This window comes from Lepidochelys kempii, chromosome 2, assembly GCF_965140285.1.
Source record: "Lepidochelys kempii isolate rLepKem1 chromosome 2, rLepKem1.hap1, whole genome shotgun sequence".
In the NCBI taxonomy this organism is placed as follows: domain Eukaryota; kingdom Metazoa; phylum Chordata; order Testudines; family Cheloniidae; genus Lepidochelys; species Lepidochelys kempii.
In genome coordinates this window covers 82,656,298-82,676,396 of record NC_136381.1, presented here as the reverse complement: position 1 = coordinate 82,676,396, position 20,099 = coordinate 82,656,298, and the positions used below count along the sequence as shown (strand labels likewise).

At 37.3% G+C, this 20,099-nt stretch overlaps 1 protein-coding gene across 4 annotated transcripts in view; it reads left to right on the top strand.

The window, feature by feature from the left end:
• The window catches only part of MIB1 (MIB E3 ubiquitin protein ligase 1), a 102,753-nt gene extending 83,201 nt beyond the window's left edge, over positions 1-19,552 (top strand). For 2 of the 4 annotated variants that reach the window (XM_073331409.1, XM_073331411.2), the window contains 5 exons: positions 522-714; positions 2,326-2,404; positions 4,420-4,533; positions 5,906-6,006; positions 13,141-19,552. In XM_073331409.1, coding sequence (XP_073187510.1) covers positions 522-714; positions 2,326-2,404; positions 4,420-4,533; positions 5,906-6,006; positions 13,141-13,281 — 628 coding nt within the window. In that variant the 3' untranslated portion in view covers positions 13,282-19,552. The other 2 variants (XM_073331410.2, XM_073331412.1) reach the window with 2 other exon arrangements.
• The last annotated feature ends 547 nt before the right edge of the window (positions 19,553-20,099 follow it).

The following is a 20,099-nucleotide window of genomic DNA, read 5'->3' as shown; positions in this document are numbered from 1 at the left end:
GCAGGCTCCCTGCTGGGGCTGAAGCCCTTGGGCTTGGGCTTTGGCCTGCCTGCCCCGGGCAGTGGGGATCAGGCTTTGGCTTTGGCCACGCCACCCCGGGTGCTGTCAATCGGGCCCCCAGGCCTAGATAAATATTGACATAAAGATGGGAGTAGAAGTGTTCTCTCCTCATACACTCTCTAGATGCGTCTCCAACCCACTGTTATCAACTTTTTCTGCAGATTGATTTATCCAAGCACGTAGCTATGCTCCTGTCAGCCAGAAAATTACGTTGCTTGTACCTCATGTAAAATTAGAACTGTAATCTCCATACTGATGACACTGACCCCCAAATGCCTCAGCAGCTTTACATACAAGTTAACAGAAGGGGTGATACAATCTGTGCACAAACTAGACTGAGTAATACACATAAGAAAATGACTCGGGGTTTGAAGTACAGTATGATTTACAAAAGTGTTTTCAGAATATGCACAAAGTTGTAATGCTGACTTAAGCCTGACTATGAGGTGTGTTTTTTTTAGTGGACAGGTTGGCTCTCGAAGTCCGTCTATGATCAGCAATGACTCAGAAACTTTAGAAGAATGTATGGTGTGTTCAGACATGAAGAGAGATACGTTATTTGGCCCATGTGGACATATTGCTACTTGTTCCCTCTGCTCACCACGGGTCAAGAAATGCCTCATCTGTAAAGAGCAAGTCCAGTCCAGAACAAAGGTACTTAACACAATTTTTAATATTCCCGTTGTATTCTTCCTGCAGTTGTGATTTTTTTGTGAAAAGAAGAGACTGACTGTACTAACAAACTACACTGTCTCAGCTGCCATGGTTTCTCTCACATGTCTAGTTTGTCAGTGGTTAGAGCAGAGTGCAGCATTTCTCTGATATCGCTTCTTGTTGCACATTGCAAATGACAAAGGGTTAATGAGGACAGAGACAAGAATTATCTGTCTTAGGGAAGTGGCAGCAACTTTATTATAAGAATTCCGAAAGGTAGTAATCTTAAGGGGGGGAGCCACAGCCACCCAAACTAGTCAGCAGTCTTCCACCTTTTCAGTGCTCAAATTCAGAGCATCCTGACACATCCAGGCCTACCAAGAATGTCTTGTACCATGGCCCCAACTCCATGGAGACCACTGCCTGATCTATCAGGCCTCATACAAATGCCTTGGCCTCCATGTAAATCGAATCTCCTTTTCCAGCAAAGTGTGGCTTACACTATATTTACATTAAAGGTGCATGATTTCTGTGGTGCTGGGAGCATCAACCAAATCCCCCCGCCACCCCCTAATTTTCTTTCTGTTGAGAGAAATGTAGCCCATGGTACCAGGATCAGCCACCGGATGTGTAATCCTGTGAATTGAAGACAAAACAGTTATATTACGTGCTTATGCAGTCACTTCAAAATCCAAAGGTACCTGCACAGTGCAAACCATGCAGTTGCTTCAAAGCCCAGGTGTGCCCCCGATAGCTGTAACTATCACCCCCCCTCCCTTAATATGACATATAGCAAGCTACCTCATGCATACAGAGTGTCAAACTGATAACATATGCCACTAGTAAGCCTGAAGGGGGGGGGAAGGGAGGAGAGGAGGGGCTTTAAAATGGTGGAGAGTGGTTCAGAAAAGCTTACCTCCACCTCCTTTTGTCTCTGTGGGTGCCCTTCCCCCATCAGCCAGACAGCCCCACCACTTGTCACACTGGGAGTTGATCAAAGGAGGTTTCCAGTTGCTAACGTGTGTTACGAAAGCAAAAAGTACACCAATTACTTTACTTTTCTGCATAAGTAGTTGCTCTAGTTGTCACAAGGATGTTGTATGAATGGGAGGAGTGGTGGTCTGGGCATTCATGAATCAGTAGATGGGTGGTCCGTGTGACCATTTCTCTAAGATGTGGTTCACCCTTGAGAAAAGTTGAGAAATCCTGTCCTATACCACTTTGTTGGATTACAGCAGAAAGTCCTTCTAAACTAATTGAGCACCGTACAGCCAAGAAAAATGTGTGTACCAGCCTGGTGGCCTTATTCTCCTAGCTGGTATGATTTATAATTCCTAGATAACCAGTAATGCAAAGAGCATAAATATTGCCAGCTAGGACTTCTGGATACAGATATGGTAATCTCCCATTTAAATCCCACTTTTAGGTGGCGAATCAACTCTGTTTTTTCTTCCTAAATAGTTTTGTTGTAGCTAACATGGCACTAAGCATAGCTTGTTAAATTCCCTTTGCCCTGCTAAGGGGTGGAAGTAAGCAAATAGATATAAATTGAATAGATACAAAAAGGAAAGGAATCTTTCCCGTGTTATTCCTTACTGTTCTTTTCTGCAGATTGAAGAATGCGTGGTATGTTCAGACAAGAAAGCAGCAGTACTCTTCCAGCCTTGTGGTCACATGTGTGCTTGTGAGAGTAAGTAGCCTTGGCAGGTAATACCTTTCAAAATAATGATCATGCAACAAAAGATGTCTGTTAAAAATAGTCACTAAAAATTCTTTTAAAACGTTGACTTAATTGCAGGCTATTCAAGTAAATTGACTTTGGTCTGGTAATCAGAGCTTTGACGTTACTTGGAATGCAGTAAAACCACCTGCTTGTAATAAAGTTTAATTATTTGGAGGACAGATAACAGAACTGTAGCTGTTTAACTGGAAAATTGAGAGAGGAGATTTATTTCACCTACCTGCATTATTTTATTCTCACTGAGTTGTGGTAGTCAGAGTCCTGTTGTACATTTCTGTAAATAAATTAGCATTCATTTTTTTTTTTTTTTTGAGATCTTTAGAACACATGTGATTCCTTTGACAGTTTTGTGAGGGCATCTAGCGGTGTAAATATAATTAAACTTTAATTGGTATAGAAACCAAACAATTTTTTAAAAGACATTTATGACTAAACCTTCCATTAACACCACATACAAAGATTCCAGCAAGACCTGTCTTTCCCCCAAAGATTTAGAATGGAGCATGTTTGCAAAGAGAATCTGCTGCCGCACAGATCACTCTGATGTGATGTGTATGGTACAGAAACTGATGAGGAGAAAGAAAACACTTAAGGAGCCTCCAGAAACTTTCCCCCCTTTGTTTAATAAGATGAGGATGTAGTGATCATTTTGTCACCAGAACTTTCAAGAATTTTTGGGACATCTTGCTGTGGCTTTGCTGATGGTCAGTTGTCTATAGAATATTTATTTGTTGACATTATGGAGTTACATAAGAGAGGGAAGGTAGTCCTCCCCATAAACAGTGGCTTAATTGATCTTGCTCAGGAAATCTGGCATTATCTCTACTGCATTGATGTGACTCAGGTCTGACATATTCACTACCTTCACAGGCATCCAGCTCCAGACTCTTTGCATTGTGTGCAGTGGAGAGAGCATGGGTGGGGGAAGAGAGCTTTTCGGTTAATTCCCCAGGAGGTGAATAGCAAGAAGATAGATTACCATGGTGAAAGGTGTGATCATTGAAGTGCATATTGCCAATATCTGCTTTGTATTAGGAAGTGAAGGTTCTAAACATGGAAAAGTTTTTTCAGATTATTTCGTGTCGCATTTGAGGAAGGAAAGTAAGTCTGCTGAGTGAGAGGGTTAATGTGTGCCCCAGCACTCACTGAGAACTGTTTACAACTCTTACATTGGGTCCCAGTACAGTGTTGCTGCAATCATGTGACATCATTCTCTTCTTATAGAATTCCAGCCTTTCTCCTGTAATGTAAGCAAAAGATACAGATTTACCCTTCAAAGGGTTTGATCTTTTTTGTAGTAATTACTGATACCCATTTGCCCATTGGATGTAAGTGAATCAAGGGATATTTTTAGATAGAGGGAGAAAGTAGGTGTTTTCCCATTCATACACTTTCTTTGGTATAGCTTTTTAAAAAGGTTAAGTGGAAAATAGAAAAAATATTCCAGTACTGTTAATAAGGTCACGAAAGCAGCTGAAGTAAAAACTGCCAGTCTGTCATTAATTTTCACCATGATTATCAAAAATCTCAGAAATGCACATGATCTTACATTTAAATTCTGCAGTACCATTGTAAAATAGAGGTAATTAAAGATGAGGTGGTATTTATTCCAAATTGTGGATTTCTTGCTCTTGAAAGAGTAAGTTTGCTTGCAGAAAAAAAATCTATTCTTTCAAAATGCACTAAAATAAAAAAAGACAAACAATATGAATTTTTGTAGGTCACATGCAGTGTATTGTTTATAGATTCTTTGGGTCCTAACTAACTTTTGAATAGGCTTTGTGCTTATTTTTACATTATTTTTTTGCAAACACAGCTATTGGTGTTGTAACTACACATTGTCATTTTTTGTCGTATATTTGTGGATAGAATGAAACGAACTGATTAAACTCATGGATAGAATCGCAGAAACAAGAATAAAGAGACTAGCAGGCTACTGAGAGTAAATTGTCTGCTTTTCCCAGACTGTGCAAGCCTGATGAAGAAGTGTGTGCAGTGCCGGGCAGTGGTTGAGCGGAGAGTGCCTTTCATTATGTGTTGCGGAGGGAAAGGTACAGAAGATACCACTGATGACATTTGTGAGTGTTTTTCTTTTTTCTCTAATACTTCCATTCTCCTTTCATTGGAAAAAAAAAAAAAAAAGGGGGATTGACCATATATCCCTCACATCATCCGTTTGAAGAAAAGTTTTAAAGAAAGTAGTTTTGTGTCAGCCTTCCACCTACTGTTTGTACTCACTATATGGGATAGTGGTAGATGCTGTTGTAGCATAGACCATGTCTGAAAAGGGCTGTTTCAATATCCAAGAAGCATGATACCAGAAGCTGAAACATTGTAAGTGTGTATATATGTCAGTGATGATTTGAACCCTTCTCTTTAACTTCCAGAACTTCATGGCATTATAGCCATGTGACACATGGAGCAAAGTCTAAGAATTGCCAGTGAATATAATTGAAATACACAAATAAACTTACGCACATGGCCCCACACGAATTACAAATTTTAGCTTGACTTCTTGGCCTCTTTGACTAATTAGAGGAGTCCCAGTAGAAGTGGGAAATAGAACATTTTGTCTAGAATAAAACTGGCCAAATAATTTGTGATGTCAGAATTATTCAGTGAGTTCTGCCTTTTTCTGTTTGACTAATTCTTAAACAGTTTATAATTTTCTTGAATTTATTAAATTGTTCTGAGTTATTTCAAGTTACATGAATAATTTTTTGTAGTGTGTGTCTGTGTGTGGTTCATTTTATACTTGAAATTTGAGCTGTTGGTTAATTTAAATTGGAATAGCTACATGATATATTTGATCCCTGACGGGATGAGTATAACTCAGAATCACATTTCCAATGTGAACATTCAAGTTTAAAAATTCAAAATTTGCCTTTTGAAACTTTCCACTTTAAACTTGCTGTTTCTGTCAGTAAACTTGATTCCTGAACATTCACAAAGTGAATATGAAATAAGTGGAAACATAGCCAAACCAAGTTTTTTCAACAATTTGGACAAATATTTGCATGATATTTTTAGCAGTATTGATTCAGTCCCAGTCTGGAATTACCAAACAATGTAGCAATAGACACTAGGATTTTTTGCCCAAGAATTTTCACCAGTGGAGCATCACTTGTGGTTAGCAACCATGAAGGCATTCATATAGACGGGGCTCCAGGTAGTTGCTAGCATTTTAACTGCCACAGTGAGGGAAATATTTGTCAAAAACTGTAATTAAAGCTTCCCAGTAAATTCTTTTAGTTCAGGAATGGAATTCTAGTGAGTCATAATAAATATAATTTGATTATCAAAATATATTTGTTAGAAATAATGCTTCAATAATTCAGATAAATGGAAATAGTATTTTTGTGATTAGCAGACAAAAGTAATTATTCTTTATGTTGTAAGTGCTGCATAACGTGTTCTAGGCTTTTAATATTACTCTCCTCTGCATTTTAGCAAGTGGAAACATTCCAGTTTTACAGAAAGACAAGGACAACACCAATGTCAATGCAGATGTACAGAAGCTGCAGCAGCAGTTACAAGACATAAAGGAACAGGTAAAAGTGCCACATGTTCCTTTATATTGAACACCAAAACAAAATAAGGGAAATCTGTTTAAACTCTTCAGTTCTTATTTTTTGATTAATTAATCAAAGCCATTTTTGTTCTATGAAGTAAAGATGAGCTCTAGTGTGGCTAAAGGTTTTTTGTGACTTATCTGACTTTATGCATACAGTGTTCTTAATGACATTTCATTTCTTGACCCACCTATTTTAGTGTAACTGAACGGGCATACGTGACCCAAACAATAAATATAGGAATGAAGGGAGGCAAGGAATATTAACTCTATCTTTTGATCTCATAACGATGTACAGTGAAGATATTTTTTTCAAAGAACTTCATTAAATATGGGCATTTTTCTTCACAAAACTGTACGCACTGAGCTGATGCAGGAGTTGTGAGCCTGCCTATTCAGTAACAAACCACTTTTGAACACAAGTTGGCAGTTAGGGGGGATGTGCAGTCCCAATGCATTAGCATGCTCAAATGAGAATTATATTTATATATGGCTACAATATGAAATATTGATAGGTGTAAAACATTGCATACATAATTTTGAGATGCAGTAATTATAAATCTTTTATTATATAGATTTTACAATATCTTAAATATAAGGCTTTTTAAATTCTGTGCTTGGAAAAGGAGGAAAATTATAAAAATCTTGGATAGATTTAGCCTTTCAAAAGAAAAATTAAATATGGATGTCTTTGCAAGTGTTAAATAGTGCTAAAATAGTGACCTACAACCCCAATCTTGTTTTTTAAATTACTTAATGTGAAATGATTCAGACAAGCAACAACTATTCTCTTTGTCTTCTGTAATATGCAAAAGCCAAAAATCTCTTAACTCCAGGTGTTAATATTTTGTACAGAATAGATTAAATATTTATTAACATGGAGAACAAATATTTTGTGTGGTGAATTATTAAATTTTTCCCCCTTCTCTCCCTTTAAAGTCCCTCCCAAAAATTGTTTTTCTTCCTGTCTGTTGGGATCATGCAACATTATGTGTCCTGAACCATTGCCCGCCTTCAGCTACACTGCAATTTTTGTATGTCTATATACCTTTGCTGGGAAGCATGCTCAGCAGCAGTGGAGATTTACCTTTAAAGATGTACTGTCCTACATTTGTCACAGTTGAAATGTTTTGGTGAATAGAAGAGACTGATGAGAACTTAATTCACATTTAAATTGTCTTTTTATCTCTTGTGGATTTAGAGTAGTGTATAATGCTTCAAAGATGGCTGGTATCTGAGCTAATCCAGACAGCCCTACCTGAAAGTTCAGAGAGAAGATTTTGAATCACCTAGTTCTGGGCCACATCTGTAAATGCCTTTGAAAATTTGAGACCTGATGTACTGTCATATGTTAATGTGACGGGGTTGGGACTCACCACCACAGCGCCTCCTGCTGTTCACTCTGGAAATTAGCTCAGTTCATGCGGAGCACCCTCTGCTGGTGGTGTCCTGTCTGTCTCTGACCCTAGATTGGAGTCTCGACCCACATTGCTCCCAGCTTGCGGCGTCCTCTTCAGGACGCTCCCCTCTGGCAGTGCCCACTGCTCTGGTCTCACTCCCTTCCGGGGGTTTGGTGTTATCAGCAGTCCTTCTCTTCACCCCAGCCACAATGGCCAACCACACCCCAAAGTCTGACCCCTTTTGGCAGGGGTCCAGTGCAATCCGTGATGGCCACTCCTAACAGCCAGGTGGAAGTGCAAGGGGGAAGGGGGGACCCAGGCCCGCCCTCTACTCTGGGTCCCAACCCAGGGACCATTTGGTGGCAGCCTTCCTGCCTGCCCTCCTTCTCTCCCTTTGTCCGTCTCTCTTCCTGGGCCGTTTCCCCTTCGGCCCCTTTGCACTGACTAGGCCCTTTTTCTCAGGGTCCACAGCCCGGCAGGTACCGGGCGGGAGTTCCCTTCTGCTCCCCCTGCCTGCCCAGCACTGCACTGTCCCTGGTGCTAGTCTCCTCACGCAGGAGAGAGACCTTCACCCTCTGAAGGCCTGGGAGAGACCACCTGCTCCCTTCCTGGGCAGCCTTTATATAGGGCCTAGCCTACCCCTGATTAGCTCTCTAACAGGCCCTCCCTGATCGGCTGCCGCCTTGCGCAGCCGCTCTGGCCTGTTGAAGCCCAATCTGGCATGGGGGTGGGACACCATCCCACCACAGTTAACCTCAGAGACAAACCTATCAATAATTGTTACCCTCACCCTGGCAACTGGCTGAGACCCTCATTATTGAAAATCTTTGTTCAACTCAAAGCAGTTTCCAACCTAATCTCTGTCTGTATAAGGACAGGTAGACTAAAAAACTATACTTCTTTCTCACCAATAACATTTGAGGCTATTAACTCTGAAAATGTTTTCAAAAATCTGCTGATTATTTTTCTTTTTAATTTCATTCATTTTGGACAGTAAGAATACATTTAGTTTGTTTTTACTTTCTGGTTCTTGAGCAGTAAAGTGTTCCAAATTACAAATGTGAAGTTTAAATTCAAAAATCTGTTTAATTGGAAGTGTAAAAAAAAAAAAAAAAAACCATGAAAACTCTTCTACAGAGCTTAAGGTTATAAAAATATTTCTGCAGAAATTTAAATGCTTTATTTAAATTAATGTGAGTTGATTCCAGCAATGAATAGATGTGTGTACTGGTGTGAGCACAACTGTTCAATTTTTTTTAAAAATTTCCCCTTCAGTGATTATATCTCAGTTTTTTACTTCAAATATTGTATTCAGAAGCGGTATTCCAAAACACACATTAGTCCCTACCATCCTCTGTATTTCTTTTCACACATCTTAAGAAAAGATTTTACATCACCAGGAAGTTCAGATGCATTTATCAGTGAGAGTAGAACAGTGTCTTATTTTGTTGGGTTGATTTTCTACTTTTCTGGTCATCAAAAAGTTGACAGTGTTTAACAAAAATAAAATCTTCTTAATTTTTAATATTCTCTGTTGCCTGGATTTTTGCAGTACATTTACTGCCCAGTACTCTATTTTTAGGCTGATATTAAAATATGGTCACTTAACTATTCTCTTTGCTCCTCAGCAGGATGTTTTTGACCGTATCCTAATTGACTGCCATGTCAAGTAGTTACTTTGTTGAAATGATTCTGCTTGAAATCTAGCTTGTCTGAAATTGTAATTTGTTTCTTAGGGAACTGGCTGAACCTGTCTTGTTTGGAATCTTTTAATTTGTCTTCTAGGTGACTTTTCTGTATACTGTTGTGAGAGGGGCTAATGGGTGGCGGATTCTAGTTAATTGCTATTTTTCATAAAAAAAGATTCTTCAGTTGTACCTTAAATATGTGCCTAAAGTTATACCCAGAGTTCCATTTTAAACATTTTTTTTCATTTTCTGCTTTAAAGCTGCACTCCTAATGTGACATTCAGTATTCGTGTGTTCTTAAAACTTCTTATTTGTTCTTTTCAGCAGGTATACCTACGTTTCAACTCATGTCTTCAATGATAATCTAATACATTAGTGCAGCAACCTTTTAAAACAATTTCTGGTGCCAAGCAGAAGCGAGGCCTGATGTCAGCAAAGTCCACACAAGATGACCACATCATTCTTCAGGGATTCCCTGAATGTGAACCATCTTTGACTGTGATTGCAGTTCCCGCCACCACATTTCATACGTAATCACCCTCATCTGTCTGTAATAAATACCTTATATATGTTCCTTCACCATACGTATGTCATTTCTTTTTATTTAAAATTAAAGTTTTGTAATGTCACTGTGCACCTGTATCTTGTGCCTGGAAACATACTGTCATCAGTAATAAAAGATTGTTATAGGTTCTAATATGACACCCATATCAGACAAAAACTAAAATATTCTGCTAAAATTGACTTATTTGCAATATCATACCTGAGTGACAATCTCATGTTATTGCTAAGACCTTTCCATACTATCTTAACTCTGTCTCTGGATTACACCTGATTAGAACTGACTGGGTGCCTTTATGGTGGTATTTCAGAAGCAAGAATACATAATATATAAAAAGAAATCAAATACTTTCTCCAGGCACAGAATTTTCATTTGTTTCCCCCAAAAGATCTCCAGCTAATTTATTCATATAGGGTTGAGGTGATAGACATCGAATTTTGGTGCCAAAGCATGAGGCCAAATTAAAAGTATAGTCAAAATATCTGCCATTTGTTTGCTGCTGTTCTTGTTACAAAGCAGGGTGTAAGTCACCGATAGTCATGTAACTAGAGTACAGTTGGAGAGCAGGCAGGTAGGTTGATTGTTCTGTGCAAAGTTACTTAAAGCTGCTGCCATGTAAAGGTAAATAAACTAAACCATGTATGACACTGAAACGAAACTGGTCTCTACAATAAATATTCACCGTTTTTATGATAAGCAGGAAGAATCTGGATGATCTGCTCGTGCTGCCATACAATTGAAGAAAGACCTATTTTCTGATTTGAGATACCACCAGGGAATTTCTTCTAAATTGTGTGCGGCAATGAAATGAGTAAACAAAATAAAACAAAATTTTTACCCCCATTGCTTAGGCTGAATGCACTTTTATAGAGTCCTATCATGTGCATATATATTTGCAAATTACTCTGTAGTATATTGGAGAGAAACAGATTTTTTGTTCTAATTGTAAGATATATAGTCAGACCCCAAAGCAAACTATAGGGGTAAAGAACATACAGTGAGAAGGACTTGAATTCTGTTCTTGCAAGATGAAATTTAGGGTTTACACCCTGTATCCCTTCTAAAAGGGATACTTTAGGACTATTAAATTATGTACCGTCACCACAGGAAAGCTATTTCATGTTAATAAGTAATTAATGAAGAATTTCCCCATACTTCGGATTTTACAATACTATTAATTATAAGAATGATACTTAGTTGTACCAGGTGAGGATTTGGCTTGGGTGAGGAAGAGGGTGGATGGACTGATTTACAATCAGTCCCTTGCCGTGCTTTAGTGGAAGAAAATTACATACATTTTGAATTATTGAAAATCATGAATAGATATGGTGATGCCATACTATCCCTGACAACATTTGAATATGAAATATGCTTGTTGAGAATGTATAATTTTTTATAATTGCAAATTCATTCAAAAAGTTCAAGGTCTTATCTGGCAGAGGATGTGTCAACACTGCAATAAAAAACCTCTGGCATGAATCTCAGAGCTCAGGTCTCATTGCTCATTAGGCTGGGGCTGCAGGGCTAAAAAACTGCAGTTAGGTGTTTGGGTTTGGGCTGGGACCTGGACACTGAGACCTACCAGAGGGTTTCAGAGCCTGGGTTCCAGCCTGAGCCCTACACTGTAATTTTTAGCCCAGCGAGTCTGAATTCACTGACCCAGGCCAGTCCTGGCTATGCCACAGGTTTCTTACTTCAGTGTAGCTCTACCCAGAAGATACCTTCTGGCAGCTCCTTAGATACGGTGATTTCACACGGATTGAAATAAGAGATAATTGGCCAAATTCTGATTTTAAACTCTGTGTAAACATGTTGAAGTCATGAGCCGTGATAACCAGGAGTTTACTAAACAATGTTTGTCCCTGCATTTAGTTGATTGCATAGAAGGCATGCCTTAAATTTTACATTTCATTGTGTGGACACTACTCTGGATATGTACACCTTTCCCTGGTGTAACACTACTTTGGTAAACCTGCAGTGATTTAAAGAGTAGATCAGAAAAAACAGTGCACAAGTGCAAGGTGATGGTGAAATAAATTTGTATTTGAAATGTGGGCCACAGTTAATAAGGGTCCAATTATACATGGTTTATAAAGGGTTTACAACATCTGTTCAGTTATAAGCATGTTACAGACATTAGTATGTGTCTCAGGTGGTTATAAGTACACTATAGATGTCAGTTTAAGAACATGAGTAGAAACTCCTCAGTAGACACAAGTTGTGGTTATAAGCAACCTGTTGATCTAACAATCTGTAACGATCGATTATTTATTAAAAATCTATTTATATATTACCCCTTTCTAAACCATTTATAAATGAAACTTTAATGTGATTATGGTGAAGGAACAAACATGTGCCTTGTAGTTGAATTTTTGCATATGATATAGGTGGAGGACACTGCAGGCACAGTCAAGGATGGTTCTCTAAGGGACAAACTTTCATGGTGAACAGTTGTAAGAGATCCTTTTGGGTATTGGTCTCACTTTATGTTCAATAGTAAAAACTGGTTTTAAAGGGTTGCTGTGTGGATCTGAGTTAGGGGTAAAAAGCTCAGATAAGTTGAGCAGCCCTCCATTGAAACATTACATTTTCACAGATGTTATCTGTATTTCTAAAAAACAGAACACATGCAGGATATGGTCCTATGCAAGTAATGATTATTCCTTTACAAGTAACATTGAAAGTACAGAATTAAAGCATACATTGGAGTACACCAGTTCCTTTTCTTCAAAAAGCTGGTACCTTACCTGTTGTTGGTAAAGCTTCTGAAAATATTGAGTTACTTAAGATTCCAAATCAGTGAGCAAATTACTTCCAAGAAGAAAATTGAAAGTCAGTTCACATCTATGGTGTTTAGCATGTATGTTGGGACTGTTAACTTTTTTTTAAAGTAAAACCATATTCATACTATTTCTGGGTCCAAGAGGTGTTTGGGGTGCGTGTGTGTGTGTGAGAGAGAGAGGGGTAAATGTGTAGGTAGAAATTTGAGGCATGGGTGGTAAATAATTTGTTCATTGAATTACATACATAAATGTCTGTGCTTGGTAGATTTCCCTGTTTCCTTAATATTGTATAAAGGAAACCAAAGGGGGATGCAGCTGAAAATTGCTTATTTACTCTGCTGTGAATTTAAATGATGCCATCAGATTTGTGTAGAAAGCTACTGTGGGGTTGGTTTTCTCATTTTGTGGAGGAGGAGTTGAAAAAATTCACTTGTTATCCCTTCATGAAACATATTTTAAACTGAGGATTAAATTAAATAGTGAATTTTCTATTTTGTATTTAATGTCAAAAGGCAGGTTATTGAATCTGTTGTCATTCTGTGGCTTGGTTTCTCTATCGCAGTGATCTCTGTTCACTCAACAGTTGCATATATTAAATTTTCTACAATTAATAGAATGCATACTTGATACTTTTTTCTCACCATTGCTCTCCCCTACCTAACTTGTCAAAATCTTTTACAGACCATGTGCCCGGTTTGTTTGGATCGTCTGAAGAATATGATCTTTCTCTGTGGCCACGGAACATGTCAGCTTTGTGGAGACCGAATGAGTGAATGCCCTATATGCCGCAAGGCTATAGAACGAAGAATCCTTTTGTATTAAACAATAAAACCAAGTATCATCTGTAGCTTATCAAATTGTCAGTACATTTTGGTCATCAAATCTCTGTAAGTTTGAAAGGCAGTTTAAGGTTCTAATGAAAACATTTCTAATACTGCAATACATATGTGCTATGTTGTAATTGCTTAAAGACTAAACACACCAGAAAAGAAAACAGTATTTGAACAGTCAACTTTTAGTTGTACTATCAAGAGACAGCTAAGATAAGGCTAACTTAATAAAGCAAGTCTTTCCCCTCCCCACCCCATTAAAGCACCAAGTGTAAAGGGACAATCCTGATTTTCTGTTTTGGTATCTTTAAAGTTTTTATATGTATGTATGGACTTTAATATCAGCCATCAAGTAATGTAGATTTTGTACTGCCAGTTGCTTTCACATATTTATTTTTTTAGCTCAAGTTTGACACCTCTTTAGCGTCTGCTTAATTGTCAAATGACAGAGAAAGTTATGCCTCATAGTACTATTGTCTTGAAAGGTACAGTAATGCAAAATCAGCACAATATATCCAAGTAGTATTCAGGACCATACCATTCCTATAAGATGACATCAAAATATAACCACGTGGATAACTTTGACTGTAATGTGCCCTACGTGCTCAGTGTGGGTTTAGAGGAGAATGTCAGTGGAAAGAAACACAAGTTTGCTTTAGGAATGTTATGCCCCCAAACCTGTACTTCAGTCTGACAGAATCAAATTAAACTAAATAAGGAACTTCTTAATCCTGTCAACAAAAAAAACTAATATATAGAATTGTGAGTGGAGAGTACTGATTGTTTTTCTTTACAAGGTATTTGAAAAATAAGTGTAGATCAGTTATCAATTTCACACCTAAAGAGTGTAGTTGATTAAAATATTTGGGGAACAAGTGTATAACCAGAGAGTAGGGAAATTATGGGTCTCATGATCTAAGGAAACTGGGTGATATATTTTTCCTTTGGATTCTGTAGAAATCAACTGTTCTTTAAATCATCTTTTCTGTTGCGGACTATGCATTTTTTACATAAATCAGTATGGTCTTCTATTAAACCAGTCTTACAGAATAAATATAGGGAAACAATAGTAACAGCAAAGGAGGTAAACTATATATTGCCCATTCATCTCAATGGAGTATTAATTTCAAATCCCAGCAGTGACCATTTAATAGCTAATATTAAGCAAGGGAGTGGTGATAAGTCAGTGGGTTTCCTGACACATGGATAGGTTACTTGAAACTGGTTGTCGGAGTTAGCTAGGATTTGTATTGCACTTATAGATGCTCTTGGCTTTTTGACTACTACCAGCAGCTCCAAAACATGAGTAAGAGCACAATCCAAATGTTCTTCAGGCTTTGATGGTGGGACTGCAGTCAGGATTTCAGGAAAGGAGTTAAATTTGGAGCTCTTACAGCCAAATGATGGCATATAAAAGCAATTCAGCAGTTACCTGAATTACTGATTGAATAGAATATGAAATCAGTGCTTGTTGTCTTTTAGCCTTGATTTGGACAATTTCTTTCAAGGATTGTGAAATACACAGTGGATTCAGTTAGGTGCCTTACTTGCAGCTAACACTGGTCTCCTTCATTTAACTCCTGTTACACATGGCAGGGACATGAAAGTGGGAATTGGTCTGGGGAAGATCCAGGTGAGAATGAAGTGATTCATAGTCAGCATTCTTCACCTGGAAAATCACGTGCTTACACAATGCATGATCTTCTGAAGTGTGTGATAAGCTTGTGTTGATCTTTGGAATTCTGCACACTTCAGCCAAAATCTCAGAAGAATTTATCAATGCTTTTTAAGTGTTGATCATGTAGTTAGAACACCTGTATGGTAGAAGGAAACTCTACAGTGGTTTCTTAGAAAATCAATACATAATGCATTAGCTGACAAAACAGTCCATGCCCCAAAATTTCTGATCCAACAGGTAGAGATGTTTCTTGCTCTTTTTAACTCAATCCAATCCAGTATTCTTTGTTCTGATGTTCCAGCAGTCATATATATATATATCATATCTCACTCTGTGTTTGGTCATCTACAAAGCTTTCTGCTTTGCCTGGTGCTTTGAGTCCCTATTCTAAAATAGGCAGATCCCAGTAGCTTCTAAATAAAATCTTTGGTTGTCAGTAAATCTTGTCCTCAGTTTAGCAGTCCCACAACTGGTTTAATTGCTTTAGCTCTAGGAATTTTATATACTTTTGGAGTTGCAGCCTGGTTAGCTGAGGTTTCTGAATTCCAGTCTGAGAGAATTCTTACATTCTGTGTTCTTGTGTAATCAGAATAATTCTGGTATGATTTTTCCAACGTTTTTGGGGAAATGGTGTGGTAGCCCATGCTGCATACATTGCAGATTTTTTTCTCCCTTGACATAAGGGTCACCTGGCTTCTGTGGTTGGTGTTGCACAGCAGGACCCTTTGGCTTCTTGTCCCCCTGTTGGCCCTTCTCCAGAAGAACTGGTTCTGTCTAATACAGAGCAACACTGAACCCCTTGCTATGAATTTCATTCTCTTGTTTTAGGTCTCTGACATGGTTTTCTTTAACCCGGGGCAGAATCATTTTGAGCACTGTTTCGTACTTAAATTATTCAGAAAGGCCTCTCCATAAAGGCTCAGTACAAAGTACTTAATTAACAGTTAATCACCACTTCTGCACGATCTCTTGGTAAATGCAGTTCTCACTCAAAACCCCATTATGGTAGCTCAGTGCACTACTTACTACATAGCAGTCGATATTTTTATAATACTTAAGTAAATTGTGCTGGGGTTTTGTTTGCATTCAGCATTGGAACAAGCCAGTGGTAAGATCCTATTTTTTCATGCAATGTTCAGCTGTTTAAATAGTCTGAATTAAATCTTGTCTCTACTACAGTAGTGGGTGTTCTCATTTCATTGGAACCAGGATTTCACCCTCGATCATGTCTTTTGTGTCTGATCTTTTCAGGTTGTCTGAATTAATTTGATCCTGTGTTACCATCTGATGATGCAACTAATACTTGAACCGAATTTAACTGGGCATTAAGTATTTTCCTAAAGGACTAAATCAAGGCATCCAGGGGAGAGAACCGGTAGAAAAATGCTGAGCGTACTTCATCTGTGGAGAGCACAGATGTCAGGTGATAGAGGAGTTCAGTCGGATGTCAGGTGTGTAGGTGATAGAGGAGTTCAGTTCACAGTGGGCTTTATATTTTTCAACAGTTCCTCAGCTACAAAACTATAGCTGCTGTAAGACATAAATATATAAAATCTATGGCTATGTATATAAATAAAGTGAATAAAGGTGCTGCTCCAAGAGCTGTCCTTTCCACACCATGGTCCCTGGTTTGTCCCCATCAACACATTCAGACCTCTCACTATATATTTCTTTTTTTGTATTCAACTTGGTTGAGCAGTGTTGACATGCATGATTCCATGTCAAAAATTTAACTGGATATTATCACAAAGTCAAGCCAAATAGTTTAATTAGACAACTGCTTTTTTAAAATAAGTAATTAAGCAGTTTAACTTTGTAGCACTTATTGTTTAAGGTGCTAGTATTGGCATTCTGTTTACAGGTGAGAGTTTATCCCAATTGACATTATGAAGTCAGATATCGTACTTTCAATATGATTTTTAATTGATTTTAAGAAATGTTTGCCAAAACATTGTAGCATATGTAAATAGATGTTTAGACTTGTACACTATCTCTTCAGATTGTGATGTATGTTAAAGCTAAAGATTTAGGTAGCTTTGAAGAAACCAGCTGTATCAGACCATATTTATACAGTATATTCACATTACTTAGCAACAGTATATCTGCAGCCTGATATTGTCTGAAAGGCTTGCATACTTCTATATGATACCTTTTATTTTTTTTCCTGTTTTAAAACAATCATAGGCTCAGAAGATAGGTGGGGGTCATGGCAAGTAGGGAAAGATGAGGATGGGTCAGTGTATGTCTGTGAGTGAATCACTGTACAGATTTTACTGAAACCGGGAACAAGTACTCGATAAAAGAAAAAAGAATCAGTAAACAGACAATTGGATTTAATGTACGTGTTTGAGAATTTCAGATATCACTTTTCTTATTCTTAGAACAATGCCCCAATATTAAGAGTTGTTTGGGAAATGCAATTGGTTGGAGGAACTTCAATGTATTCTTGTTACACAGTCAAGAAGATATCTACATTATAGTTTATTATTTGAGTGCAAAAGTTTTTTATTATTTGGGTGTTCAAAAGTTTGCTTGAACAGCTTTCCTTTCTGTATGGTAATCAGATTAAATTAGAGATGGCTGCTATACACAATAGTATTGTAAAGGAACTATGAAGAGACCTTAATTTTAAATTTGAGGGGTCTGTACAATAAGCTAAATAGCTTAAAGATGTCAGAACTTAATCACTTAACTTTCCAGCTTTTTCCCCCCAATTATGTACCATGACTTTTCAGGCCCATTGCTTAAAGATATTGAATATCTCCTGCTCTACATTCAAGGCATTTGGCACTTTGCAGGATCTGAGTCACTGCTACATACTTTCATGTTTTGTTAAAATACTAGTTAAGTAGTTCTAGATGAGGACAAAATCCCATTTAAGAAAGAATAGGTACCCCCCCCCCCAAAAAAAAATTAAATTGGAAAGGTAATAAACACAAGTTACTTTGTAAATGTGAAAATTCCTTCAAAAACTAGTTTAACTATAAACTTTGGCCAAATTGGAATATAGAAAAATTGTGTGCCTTGTTAACATAGTCTTTAAAATGTTTTTAATCTTGTTCTAAAGATTTGTGAAACTAGCTTTTTAAAAAGAATCTGATTTGATATTGCCTTTATGTTGTGATAAGAATATTCACTGATACTGTGTAGATATTACCTAGAGATGGAGTTTTACTAAGGTATGCCCTACTTATTTATAACAGTATTACTTACAATTTATGGCTAGTGTAAACACTAAATTGTTTGAGAAAGTTACTTTGAGTTGTTGGTTTTGCTGAGCTTCTCTACAATATTGCAAATGTCAAAAGTTACATTTTGCTTTGTTAGTAGTTGCTGGTGAATTGTGTAGAGCCTGGACCATAACTTGTGTTATGAAGTTCTTACAGACCACTACAATGTTACTTTTAGTAACTCTGCCTTTTTTCTGTCAAAGTGTTCAGTTCTACAGTAATTGTTCTTTACCTTTAGAAAGGAGTGGGAGTTTTCTTAAACACTACAATTTAGTTTTGATACATCAGTTTTGGTGCCTGACTAGATGTGACATAAAGGATTATTGCTGACTGTATAAATAATGTACAGGAGGAATGTATCATTCCCCATAGTACTGTACATTCCTGTTTCCCTTCCCAAAGTTGCTGGAATTCATATACTATTTTCCTTTTACAATGCAGAATGTGTTTTGTTCACAGAGTAAAATACTGTTGTCTATAAAGTTCTATTGTGTGCCATTTTTATAGCTATAGCTGCAGTAAGTATGAGGGCTTTTTAACAACTTAAACACATTCATAAATGTTCTTCAGTGCATCTTGGAGAATATTAGAGGTTTAATGGTTGTATAGTGGCCTTGATAGAACAATTGAATTGGCAGCAGCCATAGATCCTTTACAGAATGGAAGTACATATGAATCTACAAACTGGGTTTATGCAGCATAAATGTATATGTAGCATACGTGTTGCATTTATGCCATTTATTTGTCTTTCTGTAAAGGAAAGTTAGCAGATTTAACTTTTGTTAAGTCTTGTTTATGATAACTACACCAATAGAGCAATTGTGATAGGGCCTGAGGATGGTATTCCAAATCAGACAAATCGCTGTTGGGGGAGAGGGTGGATAGAAAATTCTACATAATAACATTTTTAGTATGAAAGGAGAATCATTTTATAAACCAACTTCTCGCAAAAATTAGCTTAATAATTCAGACCTAGCAAATCTTTTTATAAACAAGTTTGCATGGCATTTCATAGTTACGAAAGTGTAAGTCTTACTCTGGGCTCCTAGAAAGTATTTTCTTTGTCCCAAGCTTAGTGATGGATGCAACTTATTCTGTAGTAGAAATGGGTTTTACTGAACCACAACAACATTTTTTGCTCTTATTAGAAAATCAACTTTGTATTTTTGGTAAATTGTAGATTTGATATGACTGTTGACTGGATTAAATTCAAGTTGTGTGTGTGTGTGAATGTAGTTGATTTCTGTACTGCAAATAGCTTTACATAATTGCATTGATTAAAACTGCTTAGCAAGACCTAAGCTTTTCAAAACAAATGCTATTGTACCGTATTGTTAATAAAACTTATGATATAATGAGTCTCATTCTGACTTTTTTAAACAAGCTTTGACTTACACTTGTTGCACTGAACTAACACCTATTAGAGGTTGTTAGAGGTTATGAGAAAGGGAGAGGCAGCTCATTTCTGCTCATTTGATTACAGCGTTCTTGAAAATCAGAAATCTTATTGGCATTAGACCCCAACAAAAAGTTAAAATTTTAAAATACTTTGAGAATGTAATCTAAGCAAATGTTTGGTATCTTTTCTGGGCTTTAGAATTTCACATAATAAAGCAGGCTAGGCACTATGGCTCTATAATAGGAAGAAAGCTCCTTGTCCAGACTGTGTTTTAAAGAACCAGAGTTGTTTAAATATACCACTGAACAGTGCATTTACAGCAACATGAAAAACATGGAGTGACTGAAATTGACTTGGAATGCACTAGAATAACATTCATATAAGTAACCATCTGGTTTGTTATATCTTCTCCTGAGTTTCTTTAGAGTGTGCCATATGCATGAGAAATAAAAGGCTTGATCATGTTCTTCATATTTTAAATCTGTGTGTAAATGCACATTTTC